General features: G+C 35.7%; 2 protein-coding genes across 8 annotated transcripts in view; one reads left to right on the forward strand and one right to left on the reverse strand.

Moving 5' to 3' along the window:
* Positions 1 to 4,902, reverse strand: LOC132605935 (uncharacterized). 5 transcript variants are annotated; one of them, XR_009569504.1, is made up of 6 exons: positions 4,080 to 4,212; positions 3,670 to 3,750; positions 2,066 to 2,170; positions 1,250 to 1,349; positions 795 to 875; positions 1 to 285 (listed from the first exon to the last, which is right to left on the reverse strand). XR_009569504.1 is itself a non-coding variant. In XM_060319218.1 (4 exons), the coding sequence occupies exons 1-4, from the start codon at positions 4,622 to 4,624 to the stop codon at positions 1,569 to 1,571; spliced, it is 273 nt and encodes a 90-aa protein (XP_060175201.1). In that variant the 5' UTR covers positions 4,625 to 4,902; the 3' UTR covers positions 1,356 to 1,568. The 5 variants fall into 5 exon arrangements, 2 of the variants coding, with proteins under 2 accessions (XP_060175201.1, XP_060175200.1); XR_009569503.1 differs by having other exon boundaries at positions 795 to 933; positions 4,001 to 4,199; XR_009569502.1 differs by having other exon boundaries at positions 4,001 to 4,188.
* LOC132605934 (vacuolar sorting protein 18) overlaps positions 4,329 to 22,179 on the forward strand; it is a 27,441-nt gene continuing 9,590 nt past the window's right edge. The window contains exons 1-19 of one of the 3 annotated variants that reach the window (XM_060319216.1): positions 4,329 to 4,445; positions 6,576 to 6,821; positions 7,325 to 7,488; positions 9,209 to 9,421; positions 9,530 to 9,669; positions 9,858 to 9,953; positions 10,843 to 10,910; positions 13,109 to 13,210; positions 13,372 to 13,516; positions 14,641 to 14,784; positions 14,878 to 14,997; positions 15,190 to 15,246; positions 15,910 to 15,969; positions 17,073 to 17,180; positions 17,558 to 17,700; positions 18,103 to 18,181; positions 18,579 to 18,641; positions 18,783 to 18,913; positions 21,954 to 22,059. In XM_060319216.1, the coding sequence (XP_060175199.1) occupies positions 7,326 to 7,488; positions 9,209 to 9,421; positions 9,530 to 9,669; positions 9,858 to 9,953; positions 10,843 to 10,910; positions 13,109 to 13,210; positions 13,372 to 13,516; positions 14,641 to 14,784; positions 14,878 to 14,997; positions 15,190 to 15,246; positions 15,910 to 15,969; positions 17,073 to 17,180; positions 17,558 to 17,700; positions 18,103 to 18,181; positions 18,579 to 18,641; positions 18,783 to 18,913; positions 21,954 to 22,059 (1,938 nt within the window). In that variant the 5' untranslated portion in view covers positions 4,329 to 4,445; positions 6,576 to 6,821; position 7,325. The remainder of the gene's footprint in view (positions 4,446 to 6,575; positions 6,822 to 7,324; positions 7,489 to 9,208; positions 9,422 to 9,529; positions 9,670 to 9,857; positions 9,954 to 10,842; positions 10,911 to 13,108; positions 13,211 to 13,371; positions 13,517 to 14,640; positions 14,785 to 14,877; positions 14,998 to 15,189; positions 15,247 to 15,909; positions 15,970 to 17,072; positions 17,181 to 17,557; positions 17,701 to 18,102; positions 18,182 to 18,578; positions 18,642 to 18,782; positions 18,914 to 21,953; positions 22,060 to 22,179) is intronic. The other 2 variants (XM_060319215.1, XM_060319214.1) reach the window with 2 other exon arrangements.

Raw genomic sequence — 22,179 nt, forward strand, 5'->3', positions numbered from 1 at the left:
TCAAACAACAAAAAATATTACATACATTTTTAACATAGATGTAACCATTTTTCTCCAAAATTTTTGCAAAACCATAAGAATGTACTAGTACATGTTAAACCAAATGACACCTCCCATAGGGTAACCTAACATTACAGTGTATAACGGTAAATCTTCTACCGGATAGATTGAGAAATTGGAAAATTGATTGATCACTTCGCCTATTTGATTCTATTTGCATTAATTTCTGAGAAGAATCTAGTTTGGATATAGCATGAGTAGCTGCTCTGCTCTGTAGCTGAAAATCTGAAAGTAATACATCATAAGATAAGACAGAGTCCAAGGACGCTTCGTTGCTAGAAGGTAAATGTGATAAGAACAACTAAGAAACAAAGATATCAAATGAACAAGTAATAATCAGTTAGAGAATGACAATGGATGAGGTCAAAAAAGTCGGCCAGTACTATTAGTGATGTTGAAAATGAACGTATTAAGTACAAATTTATCACACACTCTTTACTCCAAAAAGTTTTTATATTCTCTCTAGGCAGTAACCTTAAGAAGTTTTGCCTGAAAATTTGGAAGGCACTACACAAAAATCTTCAAAATATTTACAGAATACAGCCATTACACTCCCTTAATTAAGTAGAACAAATAGCAATCGCATTTCAAAACATCTTAAAGGCATTCCTCAATGAAAATTGAGAACATTGACAAAAAACAGATTGGTGGTGAGATTTAATAGGTGAATATGGAAAGCAGTAGCATTAATATAAATATGATTGAATGAAGGCATTGAAACTATGAGTTCTTACCTTCTTGTATATTTAGAAGTGTGGCTAACTCATCCAAACTAACAACACCATCCTCGTTTTTGGCAGCTTTTTTGAATATCTCTGCTTTGTGGAAAGTAGAATAAATCAACACCCAAGCAATTGAGCTTCTAAGCAAAACCTTCAAGGTATTCATGTTTTATTACATAAATTACAGATGTCATATGTAGATTCTTATGCTGGTTTAGGGGGATTTCAAAATGCAATTCTATTGTGTTGGAAATGATCATTAATGATTTGAATAGTTGTACAACTATGATGTGATCTGCCAAAGAATTCTTTCTTGAATGAAATAAACAAGGAAGTGTGTAATCTAAAGCCGTATTGTACAACTATGATCTGATCTACCAAAGAATTCTTTCTTGAAAGAAATAAACAAGGAAGAATGTAAAATCTAAAGCCGGAAACTTGCGGCATGAAGAGTTGATAAGAATTACCAGTTTATTTAATATGATCTCATGATGAGAACCTTGTTACTTGCGAGAAAATTTCAAATGCATCAACCAATAGACAAGAATTTTTGATACAGAAATGCACCTGCAGCAAAATAAACCACTATTTAATACATCACCTTACAGGAAATAGATTGCGCGACCTCAGAACTATATAACAGCTCTTAATAGGAGGTCTAGAGTAAAACAAATACATACATACATCCAACTTTTATTCAATTTAAAAGTTAATTACATAAATTGATTTTCCTTGACCATACTTGTTAAGACGTATGATGTCTCTGCAGAGACTGAGAGGCTAGTCTCATAACCACAGTGATAACCATGTCTTGAACAAGTTGCAGATACAATATTGGGATGTCTGCACTGCACTTTGGGTACTCTTACTTCAAATAGAAATTAGGCACCATCAGATATTTGATCTAATTGAGATTTGTAAGACATCGTACCTCTTATCAAAGAAATAAAAATTAATAAATTACATTATAGAAGAAGCTATTAATTTCTGGTTATAAACTCAATCGAAAAGAAAATTGAAGTGTAGGAAGACCCAAATACTATAGCACCCCCGCCCTCCTTGTTCAAGGTGTTCAAGAGTGGAAGGGCGTAATGAAATAATGGAAAGATGAGGAACTGATAGCTCTGATCGCATCTCTCTAAGAAGAGAAGGGGCATGCTTTTGCTTTTGATCTGTAAATGCTTTCCCTTTTACCTTTTTTGGTGTTATTTTATCAATACAACTACTAATTCTTTTTAAAAATTTAAGGCCTGATAAATTCAGAGAAAGTTCTTGTGAAGTACCACGGATGGAAGCACATCAAGATACCACCATTCCTTGTAGCTCCACAAGCACCAACTTCAGCATCTGCATAAGCTGAGGATCCTGCTATAAGTCCATCACCAACCCTACAATTGCATTTAAAAAAGGGGAAAGCAGAAGTAAAAGGAAAACGTTACCAATAAAAAATCAAAAGAAAACTAAAAAAATCAGTTTGATAAAATGTTACGCATGAATCACCACAATAACACTTTATTCTCTTTTCTGAGAAAGAAGTGAAGAAAGTAATGGCTTTATTCTGTTACAGAAGTAAATTTCTACTATAGAGGAAAAGTATATTCATGACAAAATCTTCCACCGCTCAAATATTGAAGCAAGTTCACATTCTACAAATTGATTCAAGGAATGAGAATTTTTTTCAAAAATCTAATCTAAGTATAAAAAAATGCTCCCTCCTCCTGTAATTAAAGTTCCCCGTTCCTTTCACTTGATACATAAACACTGTACATATCCCTTTAATGAAATTAAAGGTCTAGTGTATGTAAGAAACGTCTCCACCGCCAATTAAACATGAATAGTGGAAAGGAGAAAAAGGACTGAAAGGGAAAAAGAGGAGAGAAATCAAACATAAACATTCAACTTTGGACAAAAGAGATAGCTATCATGAATCTATATTTTTGCAAATTAGTTTCATCTCTGTGAAATGTATATAATGCATTAACAAAGTTCCAAACATAAATATGCAGATTGACAGGTCTTGAGAAGTCGATAATGTGTAAATGTTTTATCTTTTGACACCCCAGTGAACACCTCTAAACGATTACTTTTTCTTTCTGGGCCAAATAGATAGATCAAGCAGTAAACTCTTCATCAATATTTTTGAAATGTTTATAAATCGTTTCACCTTATTTAGGCACTATTGCACTCTATCTCATCGTATCACATTCTGTTTTGCGAGATTAGAAAGTCACCATGAATATCTTGGTCTAACGGTAATCCTTTGAATCTTTTTTTTTTTATGACATGGAACCCGCAGCCGCTACTCTTTGGGTGCGCACAGGGTAAACCCAGCTCCTGTGTAATAGCTCGCAAACCACACATGAGAGATAACCCGCACTAGGCAAGCCCCGTGCGACGAGCTCGACCCAGAAGGCAAATCCCCTGCTATCGTAGGCAGAGGGTTTCGAACCTGAGACCTCCATTATGAAAGCCCTATGCTCAACCAACTGAGCCACACTTGCGGGTAATCTCTTCTTTGTTAACAAGCTATTATTAAAACTAAAGATCCGTATCTGAGCAAAAATGACCTTAAATCTCATAGCAAAAAGGTAAACAACTAAAATTAGCAGTACAATTTTCAAACTATAGACTGAATCTGCTTCCTTCTTCACAGGGAAACAAATTACTTCATTAACTTCAATTTTCAACACTCTTTACCAGATTCACTCTAAATAACCTTAATTAGATGATGTTTTTCAATTTGCAAGCAAGTCATAACAACAACCTCCAGTTCCCAACATCTATACCATTCAACAAACAAACAAAGCTATAGAGATAAACTCAAACTTCACAAAACATATTGATAGTCCATAAAGTAAAACAGCAGGAACAATATAGAAACACTCACCACTGAAGCGAGAAACAACAAACTGCAAAAGCCAAAAAACACAGGTACCAATGCGTAAGTCGAATGTCCAAATTCGAAACCCTGAAATAGCAATGGGATCACAATTTAGAACATTAGAAATAACAAAAAGCACAAATTTAAGTGTATACATAAAAAAAAAAAAAATAGAGTAAACTCAAGCAATAAACCCAAATTTAATTAAATCTTAAAAACGGACTAGAATTGGGCTAAGTTAGAGATCACTTTAAAATGAACTATGTTACTTCAGCGCAATGTGAAATTATTTTGAGCCCAACCCATAAAATTTTGGGCGGATTGGACAGGAAATCACCTTTTGGGCCAAATTTGACATGCTACAAGCAAGTAAGAGATCCCAAAAAAAGAACAAAGGTAGTACGGGAAGAACTCACTGGAAAGAGGTATACTCCCCCAAAACATAAAAATATAATTTAATTAAATCTCATAGAAGAATTGAGTTTAGAATGAGGAATGGAGAAGGTGATAGTAGAGTGAAAATTAGTGGGTGAAGTGAAAGGCTTGTCAGAAGTGGAAAGAAAAGAAATTGAGACGGTTGTCTACAAGTTAAGACACGTGTAACAAAAAGGAGTAAATGAGAGGGCTAGCTGTCAATGAAATCGAAATACCAAAATGGCCATAATTATTTTCAGTATTCCCTTAAGGCTCAACTTGTCAAAGATACTATGCCTGAAATATGAACTTGGTAACTCAAAGCCTCAAACACTGAACTCCAACCTTCAATTCATTTTTCATACAAGGTTAGTTCCCTCTCAATGAAATATCAGCTTGGTAACTCAAGAAAATTCTTATAATGAAGAATCTCAAACATTTTCATAAATTTTCCACCTTTCTTGATTCACTCAAAAACACCCACCAAATCCCTGTAAAATTATTAACCCCTAAACAAAGAAAATTGGACCCAATTCCATTACCTCATAGAACAATTTCAGAGCCCAAAGGTCAACAAGATCTTGATTTTATTAATGTAGCTCATAATCACTTAATACATTCTGATTGGTCTAAACTTGAAAATTTGGGTTCTTGTTTAACCCCATTTAGAGTTAAGCACATTTTGTTGAAAATTCAAAAAGATTACGTTTTATCTCTTGAATTTTTCAAATGGGTTGAGGTTAAAAACCTGAATTCGAATACCCTTGAGAATCATTCTATTGTTCTTCAAAAGATTATATCGACGAAGGAGTGTTTAACGTTTGGGTATTGTTTGGTTGATCAGAGGTTAACATTTTATTGGATCAGGTCTTTGGGGAGGGGTATGTTTGAAAAGTTTAATAACGGGAGGGTTATTTTTTACCCAAAATAAGTTTGGAGGATATTTTTTACCCTTTTCCCAGTAATAATTAGGTGTGATATACTAAGGCCCCGTTTGTCCATAGATACCAAAAAAAAATCACTTTTTTTTTTTTTAATTTTGGAGTTGGAGTTGGAGTTGTGTTTGATTATAGTTTTTGAAATTGTAGTTTTTGGTGAAATATAGTTGTAAAAAAGTGAAATTTTTTTGAAAAACAAATTTTTTGAGTTTTTGGTATTCCGGAATACAACTTCAAGTTTATTCGGAATTTTCATGGCCAAACACTGATTCCGGAAAAAAGTGAAAAAAAAGTTTCGGAATAAAGTGAATAATTCTTATGGCCAAACGGAGACTAAACTTGGAATTTTATTTATGATTTCATCGAGAAAAGGACAAAAATGGTCCCTTAACTATGATAGTAGGTTCCAAATAGTCCCTTAACTATGCACTTAATGGTTTTAGTCCTTTAAATTTGTTACAAGTTAACAAAAACGGTCCCTTAACTATGAGAGTAGATTCAAAATAGTCCCTTAACTATGCACTTAACGGTTTTGGTCCTTTAAGTTTGCCATAAGTTGACAGTTTTAGTCTCGACAAAATATTCATCGAACTCTATTTGTTAGATTTGACGAGAACTATGAAAAAAAGAGAAAAATTAGTGAGAACTCTAGATCGGTCAAATAACTCGGGACAAAACCGACGGACGTTAGTCGGTTATAGGAAAAAACTGAGGAAAAACCTACAGACTTGATAATGTCAAAAAATAGTGTCTCGGAGCACAAAGACCGACGGATTCTGTCGATTAAAATCGAGGGAGTCCATTCGCTAAGTAAAATACACTAGATTCGTTTTTACTGAAAACTAGAGAGAACTAAATACTTCCAGTGTAGTGGTTCAATTTTTTTTTAAAATAGTTTTCGCGCATTTTTACTCAAAAATAACCGATGGACTTCCGTTGGTTTTCGTAAAAAACAATAAAAATTAAAAAAAAAAATAGTGTCCCTCGATTTTATCCATCGGTTTCCGTCCATCGTTTTTTTCGCTTGTTTTTGGTAGTGACAACTTTTTTAGTTTCTGCTATTTCTAATTTATTTCTAAAGTCTAGTGTATTTTATTTAGTCGATGGAGTCCCTCAGTTTTAATCGATAGAGTCCGTCGGTCTTTGTGTTTCGAGACACCATTTTCTGACATTATCAAACCGTTAAGCATACTTAAGGGACTATTTTTAACCAACCCTCATAGTTAAGGGACCATTTGATCAACTTATGATAAACTTAAAGGACCAAAACCGTTAAGTTCATAGTTAAGGGACTATTTTGAACCTACTCTCATAGTTAAAGGATCATTTTTGTTAACTTGTAACAAACTTAAAGGACTAAAACCGTTAAGTGCATAGTTAAAGAACTATTTTGTACCTACTATTATAATTAAGGGACATTTTTGTCCTTTTCTCGATTTCATCCAAATACTTATTTAATGCCACGTATCACTTTTTGCTAGCTCAAGCCCTCTAACCCAGGGATATTTTTGTCCAACTTTTATTTATTTACTGAAGAGTGGCTCAACTTTAAATGAACAGGTTTGAAAATGGTTATTTGTGCACTTCACCCGACCCGAAATTAGCCCAATTTTAAATTATACCGGAGCATCTACTTCAGGCCAGCTTAACAACGCAATTTCCTCTCCATCTACGGTGAATTCCTTGACGTTATCCTTACTTAAATTCATCAGAAGAAAAAAAGGTTTCTTATTGATCTCGCTTTGACAAAAAATATGTTCCTTTTTATTAGTTTATGGACTGACATTTTGCAACAATTTTAAAAATGTGAGTAATTGCCTATGATTTTGTTATAAACAAAATTATTCTCCTTTTCATTAAATAGATGTTAGGACTTTCATAGTGTTAAGGGCTTATAGCACGAATTGTTGACACAAGTAATTATGGAATGATCATGGAAATGGAAAATCTCAAGCTGATTGACCTGTTGAATTTGTTTATGGACTTACATTTTGCAACAATTAGAAAATGCTAGTAATTCAAAGCTAAACATGATTATTGTTCATGACTATGCTCTGTTTTGTTTGTTACAGTTAGTATTTCTAAAGCTAAACATGTTTGTTGTGGCAATTGTAAAGAATACGATTTATAATAGTTTCAAGTTACAAAACAAGGTTTTCTACATGTTCAACGAAGTTGTTGATTTATTATATATATATTTTTTGAATAGCTAAAGTATAGCGTTTTGATAAGTTTGCGTAACTGAAGATTGGGAATACTTTGGCCTGACTCAACTTTTATTTGGTTTGCTTATGCCATCTCATTTTTAGAATGGAAAGAAGACATCACGTTTTCTCTGTAGATCTTCTTGAAAGATATGCCACAAAAGGCCGTGGAGCCATTACATGCATGGCGACGGGCAATGATGTCATCGTTCTTGGAACTGGCAAAGGCTGGGTGATCAGACATGACTTTGGAGTTGGTGATTCTTATGGTACGTCTGCAGAAAAGACTCGATTCAATTTAAAATTTGTAACAAAGACACCATGCTCTTACCTTGTATCTTAATGTTTTTTGAGTGCATATCTGTAATTTATCTTTTAATTCCTTTTTGAGCTTAATAGTCTCATATCCCTGTCGCTTGTACGTCTTTAGCATACTGTTTCTTTCCTTCATCTTTCTTATTCTGGATAAAGGTTTGGCATAATGTTTCTTATGCTAGACTTGATTGGCTGGAGCAGGTTAGACTGGTAACATCCAACATTATAGTCTTATTGGAATTCTAGTAGCAGCCGTTGTAAACCCAACGAACTAGTAAAATGTGATGAACATGCATGGAGTTGAGTGTATGTGTGTGTGGGTAGGGGGTCATTTATTTATTCTTTTCCTGATAAAGAACATCCATGGAATTGGTGTTGAGACAATGCTTATGTAGCTGAGTGAATCTCATGCAAATAATGCCTCCTCAGTAGATCACATTCAAACCTCGGTGCTCACATTTGGATGCTGATGGCTTCAAACCTCATTTCCTACCACTTCCAGAATTTGATGTGATGGTCTTTTTATCTTTTCTCATTCAATTTCTTGCCACTCGTTTTATGTCTTTTTGCTCTACTACTTCTTTTGTCCTTCTTTTTACACTATGAAAGTGTTGAAGCCTTTCTCAGAAACAAAAAGAGAATTGTTGAAGCATTCAAGTCGACCTTTATGAGGCAGATGAATGTCACAGAGTTTGATGTTGGCTGGATTGATGGTCTATGTCTTCTGACCGCGTTCATTTCGAACTTTAATTTTACATTTGGGGGTGGGGCGGTGGGGGGAGATAGAGAGATGGTGTTCTTCTGTCCCTATAGTTTTATATAGGCGAGATAGACCTTCTGAATTTCCCTTTTAGCTCCTATGTTTAAAAATAATACTAATGTGGCCTAATGGTCAGGAAAGTGGGATGAAAATTATGGGAGATAAGGGTTCAAATCCCAGTAGAAGCAAAGCAGAACCTAGGTGATTTCTTCCCATCTGTCTAAGTGTTGATGAGCATAGTTACCCGGAACTTGTGCTGCTAGATGGTAGCCGGTACCCGATGAAATAGTCAAGGTGCACACAATCTGGCTGATACACACTACCTTTGTCTCCAAGAAAAAAGAAAGAATAAGAAGAGAAAATAGGGAATAGGTCTTTGAAGTCTATAATTAATGTTCTGGACGGCATGTTTTAAAGTTTTCCTATCATGCAGAATAAGAAGAGAAAATAGGGAATAGCTCTTTGAAGTCTATAATCAATGTTCTAGATGGCATGTTTTAAAGTTTTCCTATCATGCTTCCTTGTATTTTAAACATCTTGTGTGTTATTGTGTCTTAAATCTTTTCTTTCTTGGCAAATATGATTTTTTTCTTGAACTTTCCCTTGAACTAAGAAAGATCATTGGGATGCATTGCATACTGTGAACTTGGTTCTACTTCTCTTTTGTGCGAAGAGAAATGAAACCTTCCATTAGCTCGACGTTATTTGTTTATGAAGTAACTTGAAAAGAACATTAACTGAAATTTATAAATTTTGTGCTATGTGACCTCTGGGGAATGTTTTCTTGAATCCAGTCACTGTGATTAGGTTTTGGACCTCTACATATCGAAGCATATCTTGGTGGCACTTATTTGCACTGCTTGTATAAGATCTATAAGAGGAAGGAGGTTAACTGTTTTGGATTATTTTTGCAGATATAGATCTTTCTGTTGGCAGGCCTGGGGAACAATCAATTCATAAGGTTTTCGTCGACCCTGGAGGGAGCCACTGTATTGCCACTGTTATTGGCAGTAGTGGTGCCGATACATATTATACTCATGCTAAATGGACAAAGCCTCGTATTTTGAGCAAATTAAAAGGTCTGGTTGTCAATGCTGTAGCCTGGAACAGACAACATATAACAGAAGGTAAGTCAGTCCTTTATAGTTTCTTGTGTTCTAGTACAAGATTTTGACAATTTACAGACATTCAGAATAGTTATGCTTTTCTTTTTAAATTGTGGATGATTGTTTCAGCTTCAACTAGAGAAATCATTTTGGGTACGGACAATGGTCAACTTTACGAGATGGCTGTAGATGTAAAGGATAAAATGGAGAAGTACATAAAGTTACTATTTGAACTTAAAGAACTACCTGAGGCATTCACTGGTTTGCAGGTTCAGTGCTTTCTAGTTTTGTTCTTCCTTATTTTCTTTGTTTTAACTTCTTTCCCTGAAAAGGAGAAAGCATCCTCAAGTAGCTTACCTGTTTCCGTCACACTCCCTTCTCAATTTGATCAAGTAGTTCATGCCATCTCATACCGAGATGATGTTAATGAAAACTTCTTCCTTTCATCTTCTTGTAGATGGAAACAGCAAGTGTGCACAATGGTACCAAATTTTATGTGATGGCTGTTACACCTACTCGACTTTATTCTTACACAGGGATTGGATCGCTTGATGTAAGTTTCTATTTAGAAGTAATCATTTCCGCAGCTTGACCGACTCCTTCCCCTCAACATCTTCGTTCTTCTTTTTATTTTTATTTTTATGGATTATTAGGGTTTTCTGATTTCGCTTTCACCTTCAATTTACTAGCACTTGGTGCTGCCAAAATACCAAAAATAGCTTCTTTCTTAATTAAGTTCCGGGTTTGTCTATGTTTTCCTTTGTGCAATTTTCATTGTTAATATGTAGAATATCTTATATGTGTGAATGGAGTTTTGACTGGTATGGAAGTCTTATCCTTGAAATCTATATCAAGAATTTTAGCTTTTCATACTGGCGGACTGTGCTTCTTTAGTTTGGAAATTTGAAATTGTTGGGCGCTTTATCTTGGTACACTTTGCTACTCTTGCTGCCTTCCCTGACTTCTTTTGACTTCGTTGAACACTTCAACTTGGTACACATACTTTCTTGTGGTCTGTCTTTTCCTCCTTAAATAAGTACATAGAATCTTGTGTATTGTTGGAGAGGTTTTGAACAGAGTGCAGGACTTGATTTTTTTTTTTTTTTTGGTTCCCAACAGCTCTTCAGGATCAATTTGTACAAAAGCTGTTGATATATTCCTTTGGCAGCTTTTCCTGTAGAGTTTGTCTGCTGTAATATCTTCGGCTGGCATCTTTCATTCCCTACTTAATTATCTCCTCAGTGCCTATATAGACCAGCCCATGAATAAAAAATTGTTAATATTCTGCACACTCTTTGTGCCTTAACTATCCATTGAGATACTGTTTGTTGGACATTAGTTCCTGTTATTATTTTAATAAAGTTTTGCTAGTTCATCAGCATATCGTGATCTTAAAATGATCAAAACATTTCAATTGAATTGATGCATTCTGGTTTGCGTAGGCTGTTTTTGCAAGCTACGTGGACCGCACAGTTCATTTCATGGAGCTTCCTGGTGAAATACCTAACAGGCAAGTTCTTTATTTATGAGATTGTCAAAAAATGGGAAGCAAGTCTCTAACTTAAGCTTTGAGATGACCTAGAACCACATAATTCAACATGACACTAGAGAATATACTAGACGAAAGAAAATAAATACTTCCACGCGCTTGGGCTAAGTGAGGAATCTGGTCACCCCCAAAGGGGCCTGCTAAAGACATAATATAAATGATAAATTTAGGGAGCGCAAATTATCAGCCATAATTTTCATTAACTACACGAAAAAAGATCAACAATTTCAGACTCTCATGTGTGACGAAGCTCCACTGTCTCCTCACAGTAGGATGTGTTACCGTGGCAGAAACATCTGTATGCTGTGTTTGATCCACAATCCTGAAAGTATAGCTATGTAATTCATTTTGTGTAATGTCTTGCTCTGACAAATCCAAAAATGTCATTACAACAACAACAACATACCCAGTTGAATCCCACAGTGTGGGGTCTGGGGAGGGTTAAATGTACGCAGACCTTACCCCCACCTTTGTAGGGAGGCTGTTTCCGAAAGACCCTCGGCTTAAAAGAAAACAAGAAAACAAGGGGAGAAAAGTCAGATACCGACAGCAAATCAAAGCAATGCGAAAATGAGAAAAAAACAAGGGCAAAGAAGTCATGATAAAACAGCATGGAGAGACAAGACCCAACACATAAAAGCAGGAAACATAGGGCAATAAAAAGTAGAGCAAAGCTACGCCTACTAGTGCGACAGAAAAACGAGACTACCTACTAGCCTTCTACCCTAATCTGAGCCCTCCACAACCTCCTATCTAAATCCAAAAATGTCATTAACAATGATTAATGTTAAGTCATATCCGGATAATGACCTGATAACCTCCACCACCTGAACATATTAATATTAATATTGGTATAGTAAGAATATTGAAGGGAAACTAGCTTTGGAAGAGGGAGAAAGACTTTCTTTTCTCTAGGTTATCTTCAATGGAATAATCTCCTGCAAAAATTAGCGAAAGCTTGATAATAAACATGATAAAAACAGCGGTGCGAGATAAACTGAGAAGCTGACTTCCTGCTAGATCTCCCACGCGGGCATACTTGCCTCCTCTCAGAAGGGAGATTTTTGGGGGAGTCAAGTTTGAGCGTACTTCCGACAACTTCCCAAGGCGGAACTAACTATTCTAGGAGTTAACTTCTCCCGAATCTCCCCACCCATGTTTTGTCTCATTGGTCAACGGAACCATGTTGACTTATGTCCTCCAGTGAGCTTTTCTGAATACCTTTTGTTGGTTTGAGCAGTGATTTCAAAAGCAAGAAGTGAAAAAAGCGACAAGGTCCATAGGGCTTGAAGCGAAAAGAGAGACATACTCTTCCTTAAAGTGAAGTGCACAATTTTATGAAAAATTAAGATTAATGGTATAAATACATGAATTTAAGTACCATAATAATCAAATTTCAATTAAAATGACTAATTTGAACATCAATATACAATAATGTCGGTATTAATCTAACATCTCAAAGTGATAATAGAGCTTGCAACTCCCAAACTATTTCGTAGAAAGAAAGCTCTGCCTTATCTCTGCCCCGACTATGGAAAGTCTTTCCGCTCATCTCCTCCATCCCAACTTGCCCTCTCCATCCCTTCCTTCCAGTAACACTCTTTCATCTTAACATCCTCTTCCCCCTTCCCCCAAATAATCTCACTCCTCTTCTCTTTTACTTGTTACCCTGCGCCTCTTTAAGTCAGGGAATCATAGAGCCTTCCAAAATCTTCATTTACTGTTCATACTAGGACTGACTTCATATGTTATTAAAACCACTTTGGTGAACAATCATATTTTAATTATTACTTTTGCTTTGCATTCAAATATTTGCCACTTCAAGAGAATGATAGACTGAATTTTTGAAGTGATCTATGGAGTTTGGATTTGGTTGATCAGACATATGTCAAGAGCTTGATTCTTTGTCTTGGCATGTGCACTGACAAATACACCCTCCTGTCTTCACCTGCACTTACTCCAGTTCACAGCAAGTGATGTTCCTCATCATTGGATGTAGCTGCCACAACTTCCAATGTCTGTGAAGACACTTTTGAGCTTGCACCGTAGCAGACTAATTATCCTTTTATATTGTTGTTCATTTGCAAGTACTTACAAAATATAATATGTTTTTGTTTATTTGCAAATGTTGTTAGAATTACTGAATTCTCTTCTTTCAGTGAACTGCACTTCTTTATCCAGCAAAGGAGGGCTGTACACTTCGCATGGCTTTCTGGAGCAGGTATCTACCATGGTGACCTAAAATTTGGAGCACAACATAGGTAGATTTACTACCTGTTGCTCAATTCTTACTTCTTTGGATTGTTTCAATCCCGAGTTTTCTCATCTCGCGGCCTTAATGTTCAAATTTTTAAACTTTAGAGTTCTACACATTTTTTTTTGGGTTGATAATTTCTACAATTGTTGAAAACCTCCTGTGTAGTTCGCCAAACGGGGATGAGAACTTTGTGGAAAACAAAGCTCTTCTGGGCTACTCTAAATTCTCTGAAGGAGTTGAAGGTGTCAAACCTAGCTCTCTGGCTATATCCGAATTTCATTTCCTACTTCTCATTGGTAACAAGGTTAAGGTGCGTTAGTGGTATTTCCATGACTTTGTTTCTGTGTCTACTTTTTAATCTTTTAACATATCAAATTCGTTCTATCAGTTCTTAAAGTTGGAATTATTGTACATGTTTGCCTATGTCTATATGCAATATATGGCTTGGGTTTTTGCTATGCTCAAACGAAAGACTGGAATTGTATGAATTTTTTTCTTTGGTTGTCTATAGTATAATTACTACCAAAAAGGAACTTGTAACTTAGATGGTATGGGAGCAATAATTATGAGATATGCATATATTCTTCCATTTTCGAGTTTTTATCACTTTGGAAATTCTTTAGTGTATCTACCAGTCATATATGCGTTAGCCATAATGTTCTAATGTAAACTTTAGCTGTTTTCACTAAGCTTCATGATTTCATGATATGAAACAAATATTGGTTTGTTGCACATGAAGAGACTAGGATGTAGTTTCCCTTTTTTCTTTCAACAGAAAAGATCAACTGCTACAAATTCTTAGCTTTAAACAAGATTTTGTGGAAGACTTAAACCTATAAGGCTAGCAATGATATCCTTACATTTCTCATCTGCACACCTCTATTTTGTCAGTGTAATTGATATTGATGACTAGGTTTGACTTTATTTCTCATCTGCACACCTCTATTTTGTCAGTGTTGATATTGATGACTAAGTTTGACTTTAACTTTTAGGTCCATCGACGGTACAATAATCCTAAGTTGACATGAAAGACTGCATTTGTTTCTCTTGATCGTATCTGCTTTAGTCTGCCATTATCCACTAAAATTTTACATATTTTAGGAAAAAGCACATTTCATGGTTAATTTGTTCTGCAAGACCACTGAGTATGTTGTTTCTCTATTGACTAGAAATTAACCTATAACAATGAGGGAGATGTGATTGCTTTGCCTCCTTTATCTAATCTTTTGCAATATTAATCTTGTTTAACATTGTTAAATATATGCATGCTAGAGGTCCTTCCTTTACCACATGAGAAGACAGTTAGAATAACAATGATTTAGAACAAGGGGCAAACCTGAACGTCCCATTATTGAGCAAAACACTTGATTCTGAAGGATGGACATTTCACTGTTAAACACCTTGTATCGTTATGCTATAGTTTACATCTTGTAGGTGGCGAACAGGATAAGTCAACAAATAGTAGAAGAACTTTATTTTGATCAGACACCTGATGCAGTTTCAGGAGGTATTATTGGCTTATGTAGTGATGCCTCAGCTGGGTTGTTTTATGCATATGACCAAAATTCGATCTTCCAGGTGCGGTAATATTCATTTGTCTTAAATCTTGTGTGCTGTTGTAGTACCATTATATTTCTGCGTCAGTTTCTGAAATTGACAATATGAATTTAGGTGTCTGTAAATGATGAAGGCCGCGACATGTGGAAAGTGTACTTGGACTTAAAAGAATATGCTGCAGCTTTGGCTAGTTGTCGTGATGCCATGCAGAGAGACCAAGTTTATCTGGGTCAGGTCGGGGCTGATTTGAACTTATTCTTTTCCCCTGGGATATATGATGCTTTTTTTTTTTTTTTTTTTTTTTTTTTTTAATATCTTGCCTCATTTTTAACTGTCCCCTAAAATGTTATAAACAGAAGAAACTTGATTGCTTGTGAGGGTGAGTATTTTCTTTTGGCTTTTCATCATAGACCTCATGTTATGCAGGCTGAAGCTGCTTTTGTTGCCAAGGAGTTCCTCAGAGCTGCATCATTCTATGCAAAAGTAATTATTCTACTTATTTATTTACTTACTTTCATTTTGTGGTTTCCATTTATACTCTGTTAGTTGTTGTTTCTTTGTACCTTCCTAAACTTGATCCTTGTCAACCAGCCACATGCCTTATAAAAATCTGATCTTTGTTTGCCAATTTCAAATTTCGTGCGACCAGCAAAAGGGAAATTTCCACAAACTTCTGTAGCAATTGTTGTCGATGTCTACTCTATTTTACAAAGACCTCTAGATTTATTTCCTGATAAATGAAAATACTTCCATCAATCATACCCCAAAGGGAAACCCCAGATAAACCTTCCTTAGAGGTCAGCTACAGGTAATCCCTAAAATTTTTAGTATCAATTTGATTATTTTCTTTAATATTTCCCTGTAAAAACTAACGGTCTCTGTATTAAAATTCTGTCCCTAACATTTTCAGTAGTATCAATTTGATTATCGTCTTGAATATTTCCTGTAAAAACTATGTCTCTGCATTAAAATTCTGTCCCTTGGGACTAGATATTGCTTGAGGATGAATTGACATACAAGGTGTTAATGTGACTTTCCTTTTCATGTCCCTTTTCTTTTAATGTTTGACATAGTAGGCTTGCTAAGTAATCCGTATTTTTTCCTGTAACTGGAGCCCTTTCTAATGCAAGGAAATGAATGTTGCAGATTAACTATGTATTATCTTTTGAAGAGATCTCGTTGAAGTTCATTAGCATAGGCGAACAGGTATGACTTTTCAATTCTAGATCACTGATTTATGGTGATGCAAGAAAAGTTTTTTTTTTTTTTTTTATCACTTATTGAGAAAAGGTAAAGGTCAAATTCATCTGAGTTCAATCCATCTTGCTGTTGAAAACAAAAAACCATCTTGCTCATTTGAAGCAATGTAGTAGTAACTACACTCGTATCTAAAAAGGAATATTACTTTTTTTCAAGAGTCTAGGTTTATTTTTTATTTTTTGATAAAGGTAGAGTCAAGGTTTATTAATCTGTAAGAACTAAGAAACTTGTTACAACTTAAATATTTCACATTTGGAGTCTGTTCCAGGCGACTAATTATAGGTTATTGTATCTAGTCTTGAGTTACTTATATGAAATTATTGCTTATGAAACCCAGACATATCATAATGAAGTTTTATAATGCTAAACCTCATTGATTAACATGTTTATTTGATTGATCCTGACTGCAAAATTTTAATAATTTAGTATCTGTTCACATTTACAGAACACATGTTCCTAGACTCCAACTTTTTTAATAGTTTAGTATCTGTTTCCATTTTTGGTACACAGTCTTCACAAGGACTTCAGGGATGCTGTTGCTTTTGTCTGCTGATGTAGTATAGACATTCCAGTGTTGTTTTTGGAACCTCACTGTACTGATGTGCAGTGCCATCTCAGTGATGGTTATTAAAGAAGCTTCTTTATTGCTTACTGATTTAAAAAAACTCTAATAGTTTAAAACCATGGGAATTTAATGTCCTGTAACTGTCTTCCTGCTTAGTCCTATCCATGTATAACATGAAGCAATTATTCTTCAGGAAGATAATGAACCTATCTTTGCATAGATATCCCATCCTTTTTTACAACAAATCTCTAGTGTTATCTTAGTTCTGATCCTTATTGATGCCTTCGCATCCAGCCATAATGAGAATTTTCTCATGTTATAATAAGAGGTAGTCCTTGGTCCGCGGTTGAAAATTAATTTTGTTAGTTTTCTGACTTGTGACATCTGGAAACTTTGGATTGAAAATCAGCAGCAAATTACAGAATTAGTAGAAAAAAGAATTAGTTGAAAATTTCTTCCAGGATTTAACACCCTTTGCTTGCAGGATGCATTGAGAACATTTCTCCTACGGAAGCTTGATAATCTTTCAAAGGATGAAAAGTGTCAAATAACAATGATTTCAACATGGGCAACTGAATTATATCTTGATAAGGTTCATCTCTTTTTGAACTGAGCTTGTTTGATTAAAAGTTTGGCTACTTTTCTTTTCCCTGGTTTCATAAACCGTAAATTTGTTCTGAATGCTAGAGTTGGAAATATCTCTATTTCCAGTTCCTATTATGTATATATCTAACTTGGTTCATCCAACTTACAACATGTTCTGTCATGCGTACCAAATGACTAAATCATCAATACTTTTTTTCTCTTATGCTCTCATAATGCGGTACGAGAAAGCTGAATATTAATGGAATGGTTCCACTTATCCATCTTCTGATCAAAGTGTATTATTAAGTGATAACATGGTGGCTGTTATTTGAACATAGATGATTGGCCTTTATAGGTTTTTGATTTCGTACATCTTGCTTGCAGATCAATCGTCTGCTTCTGGAAGATGACGGTGCGTTGGACAGTAATAATACTGAGTATCAATCACTCATTAAGGAGTTTCGTGCTTTCCTAAGTGACTGCAAGGATGTATTGGATGAGGCAACCACCATGAAACTACTAGAAAGGTAGCTTATCTGGAAATTGGCTTGGTTTTAAATCTGTTTTTTGTAAATTTCTGTGTTTTTTTAATCATCTTTTTCCATCTCCGCCTCCTCCAAGAAACATAGTACGTATTTTTTATTTCATGCTAATTGCCGACTGTACAAAAGAACGTGTCACAAACTCACCTGTCAAAACGTGTTTGACATTTTAAGTGCTGTAATCTGCAACCTTTTCAGGCTGAAATCTCATGAAAAAAATAAATAAAAAATCTATGGTTCTCTGCGGAAATGACAGAATGAACTCTTTCTTTGTAAAAGCTGTGTCATCTTCCCTCCATATATTTGTCATTTGTTCCTTAGCTAATATGTTCTAATAGTTTTTGTCTGACTTTATTGCCCTCTATGTTGTTATTTTTTCTGTTGCAGCTATGGTAGAGTTGATGAGTTAGTATTCTTTGCTAGTCTAAAGGAGCAATACGAAATTGTGCTTCATCACTACATTCAGGTTTGTTCTTTTTATGTATCTTTTGAGATGCTGGTTTACTTCATTTGTTTGTCTTTTTTTTATTTGTTAAAAAATAATGTCTTATTTCCAGTTTCATGCTGTTCTTTATTTTTGTTAGGGGTTACCAGAGGCATGTTTATGATATTGGGTACTTGTCTTGTTTTTCCTTTGTTTGGAGAGAACTGTTTCCCTCCACAATCATAGGTGGCAATAGGCATATAGCATGAACTTCTGTCAACTTGCATGCTTCTGGTTTATGCTGAGAAGAAAAATAATTCTTGGATCTTTGTGCACATGTTCTGCATTTTGTGCTTATACTAATACTAATAACTTGGTACATTAGTTGATTGTTGGCATGAACAGTAATTTGTCTTTCTTTTTCAATGCAAAAACACAGCAAGGAGAAGCAAAGAAGGCGTTACAAGTTCTTCAGAAGCCTAATGTTCCAACAGAACTTCAGGTATGGGTAAAAACTATTATGTATCGATTGTGTTGTGAATCTACTGTAAACACACCATGCCCTACTTGGGTTGGAACCTCTAAGCCGGAACCAGTGAAATTTATATTGCTTGAAGTGATGATTTCTCTTGTTCTATTGCAGTACAAGTTTGCGCCAGATCTCATCATGCTTGATGCATATGAAACTGTTGAGTCATGGATGACCACTAAATGCTTGAACCCGAGAAAGCTCATTCCTGCAATGATGCGTTATTCAAGTGAACCACATGCAAAGTATTGTGCATCTCTACCTTTCATCGAGTTCCGGGTCTTCTTACTGACATGTTCTTCCTGACCTTTCACATTTAAGTAATAAGTCTTTTTCATTTAGTTGTATGTTAGTTTTGTGGAGAGGGGTGAGTTGAATTGGATTCTTTACCATGTGTGACCTATTTTACCCCTTAAAGAGTTGTCATGTGAGCAGCATGCGTAGTGATGTGCATCCGAGCCTATCTTAGCTTACTGATGCTTCACCTTCTATAATCTTTTCTTTTAGGAGGCGTTATCTGATTTCTGGTGATGTTCATTTCACTTCCTCCATGTGGGTGCATAGGTTTAGAAGTGGAAATGAAGGAAGAAGTATCTCTTTAACTGACAGGTCAATAGTGAGTTATTGTTTGTGGAGGTTGCTCTACTTCTTTGAGTAAATGAGATGCGAGGGAGGGCAATTTTGACATTCAACTAAACCTTGGCTACAGGGCACAAGTGAGGTGTATATACTTTTTCCTAGTATTGAGGCTACATCAATGATCTTTTTTTTTTTTTTAGTTAATTACGCCATAGGCGACGCCTAACTTATATATCATACCAAAAAATTACATACAACAGAGGAGGACATTCCAGCTGACTTCTTTAGCGGTAAAAGGTGCTTAAGTTGCATTAGGACCAAAATGCAATATATGCAATAGCTTCCTTACCAGATCTGTAAGGAAAACTAAAACTCAAGCTCCAAAATTTACACTAGAACAACACCTTCAAATAAACCTGTTCTTCTTTAATCTATGCCTTATCGAAACCATTTGGACCTTGTCCAAAAAAATTATTGACCTGCTGCTGGTTTTGGGGGGTCTTTGGGATTCATATACGGAGCTTCTCCTTGATCAGTACTCTATTTGGACAAAGCATCTGGACTTGGTTTGCCTCTCTAAAACAATGTTGGATGGTGCAGTTACAATGTAGCAAAAGCTGTTTGATCTTCACTATTGTGTCCTGCATTTGCAGATGAGTTATACTATGGCAATGACCGATTGTCATTAATATACCGTTTCTAGGACTATGTTGTGTTCATTTTTCCTGCAACTTGTACTTAAATAGATTAAGGTCTGATGACTCTACTTCAATTGGTTGGCATCTATTTGACTTCAACTCCTAGTAACAGCAAAATGACATGTATTTATTGTATACAAAGATTATTAAACAATGGGAAAAGGGTAAAGAAATTGCTGTTATTGTGGAAATACTTGCTGGAAAGTCATTGTAAATGTTCTGATCGCTAGGATCTCATAGTAGAAGTTGCTGGAGTAGTGTCTGGAGAGAAGTGGTGGCACTCTAATAGCCACCAGAAAAGAGGCGCTGTACTGTAGGAGCAATTTTTGAGAAAGAGGCACAATGTTGCTGTACAATCACTATAAATAGGACAATCACCGTAAACAGGTGACACGTGGCCGGAAAGGTTACTAGAAATAGGGAAGAACTGGAAATGAAATAAATGGAAATTTAGACAGGACAAGGTGCGGCCTGAACGTCTACGAGAAAGTTAGAAAATATAGTAGATTATGAATAGAAAGAAAAATTGACCTGACAAGCATAAGGCTACCTATACGGGCAGGCGAACGAAACAAAAATTGTAAACGCTTTGATACCATGTCAGAAATAAGAGAAGAAGACATATTGATGACTTAATCATGCAAGGCACGCTTATTTGTAGGTGTCAAACAAGATACACACATGATATTTGTTCAACGTGGGACAATATCTAACTTAAAACACAAATCTAATAGTGAATGTCGAATGGCTGATGGCACCCTCTTTAATATCAGAGAGTATTTTTGGGTTGTAACATTACTATCTTATGTGTAATTTACACAATTTTTCCTGAAACTAGAGTCGCGAAAAGCCACAAAAATGTTGTGGTTTGTTTTTGTCCCCTGGTTCTTCTGAATTTAAAAGTGGAGTTGAGAAGGTAAGGCAATGTTTAGTTCTTGATTTTCTAAATTCTTGTAGTGGTCGCTGAAGAGAATATACCACATCGGTGACGGATGAGATCCTTGGGCTCCTTATAAGGCTTGGGCAATCCTCCTCCCTTTGAGCTAGCTTTTGGGGTGTGAGTTAGACCCAATGCCTAATTTTATATGGTATCAGAGCCAGGCCCAGGCCCGATCCAATATGGGCCTGTTTTCCAATTGACCTGTCGCGGACCTATGGGGGGTGAAAATGCCCCCGGTCCATGAATGTGCACGCTCCAGACCATCCATTGGAACCCTGGATAAAAGAATGTCCGGATCTGGGTGTGAGGGGGTGGGGGGGTGGGGGTGGGGGTGAAGAGAATATACCACATCGGTGACGGATGAGATTACCGGGCTCCTTATAAGGCTTGGACAATCCTCCTCCCTTTGAGCTAGCTTTTGGGGTGTAAGTTAGGCCCAGTGCCTAATTTTGTAGTCGCTATGGTATCTTTCGTTGAAAGAGTGGAACTCCCTTAGAAATGAAGCTTTATAAGGTCTGGTAGTGGTCACTATAAGCAAATTTGCTGGGTTTAGGGTTAAGTCTTTCTAAGTATACTGCGTTATAGTGTTTCTGTAGATCCTTCAACTTCCAGAACTTTAAGGTGATCTGGATATTGCGATTGTTTACTTATTTTGGAGAATTGTCAGTTTGGTTTGCATTCAACTGATATTTTGTGAATTGAAAAGCTTTGACAATGTTGTTCTCTTTGTTTCTTCTGCAAATTCTCCTTGTTGCAAAAACATAAATTCATGTTGATTTCCATGTCTTTTAGGTTTTTTGATAAGTACTTAATGCTTTGTAGTTTGACAAAAAATAAGATGCACAAATCTCATCCAATCATCTAGGATTCTACAGAAATTGAAGACTTTTGTGTGCTTAGCAAGTATTATTCCTAATGTGCAGAATGAGTTTCTTCCACATTGAAGGCTCTCCTGTTCCTTTGTTTTCTGCATTCAAGATGCCCTTTATCTGGACAGTCTTTATATTTCTTGGTTACTATCATTTCTACCATTTTTATGAGATCATTTCTACCATATGCCACCTGCAGGAATGAAACTCATGAAGTAATCAAGTACCTAGAGTATTGTGTTCATCGTTTACAGAATGAGGATCCTGGCGTTCACAATCTGTTACTTTCCTTATATTCCAAAAAGGTTCCATGTTATTTAGCTTTTGGAATGCTTATCTGGTCTCATATGTGCATGCGGGATTTCTCCATCTTTCTATTTTCTTTGAGATTTTTTGAATATGCGAATGGTTACCCATCCAGGATA

Source organism: Lycium barbarum, chromosome 8, assembly GCF_019175385.1.
Source record: "Lycium barbarum isolate Lr01 chromosome 8, ASM1917538v2, whole genome shotgun sequence".
Lineage (NCBI taxonomy): Eukaryota > Viridiplantae > Streptophyta > Magnoliopsida > Solanales > Solanaceae > Lycium > Lycium barbarum.

Coding starts and splice junctions, on each gene's coding strand:
- LOC132605935 (XM_060319217.1), bottom strand. CDS start 4,107: ATGTTTTGGGGGAGTATACCTCTTTCCAGTGAGTTCTTCCCGTACTAC. Junction 3,751..4,000: donor TGTCAAATTTGGCCCAAAAG/GTGATTTCCTGT, acceptor TTGCTATTTCAG/GGTTTCGAATTTGGACATTC. Junction 1,651..2,065: donor TTGATGTGCTTCCATCCGTG/GTACTTCACAAG, acceptor TTCTATTTGAAG/TAAGAGTACCCAAAGTGCAG.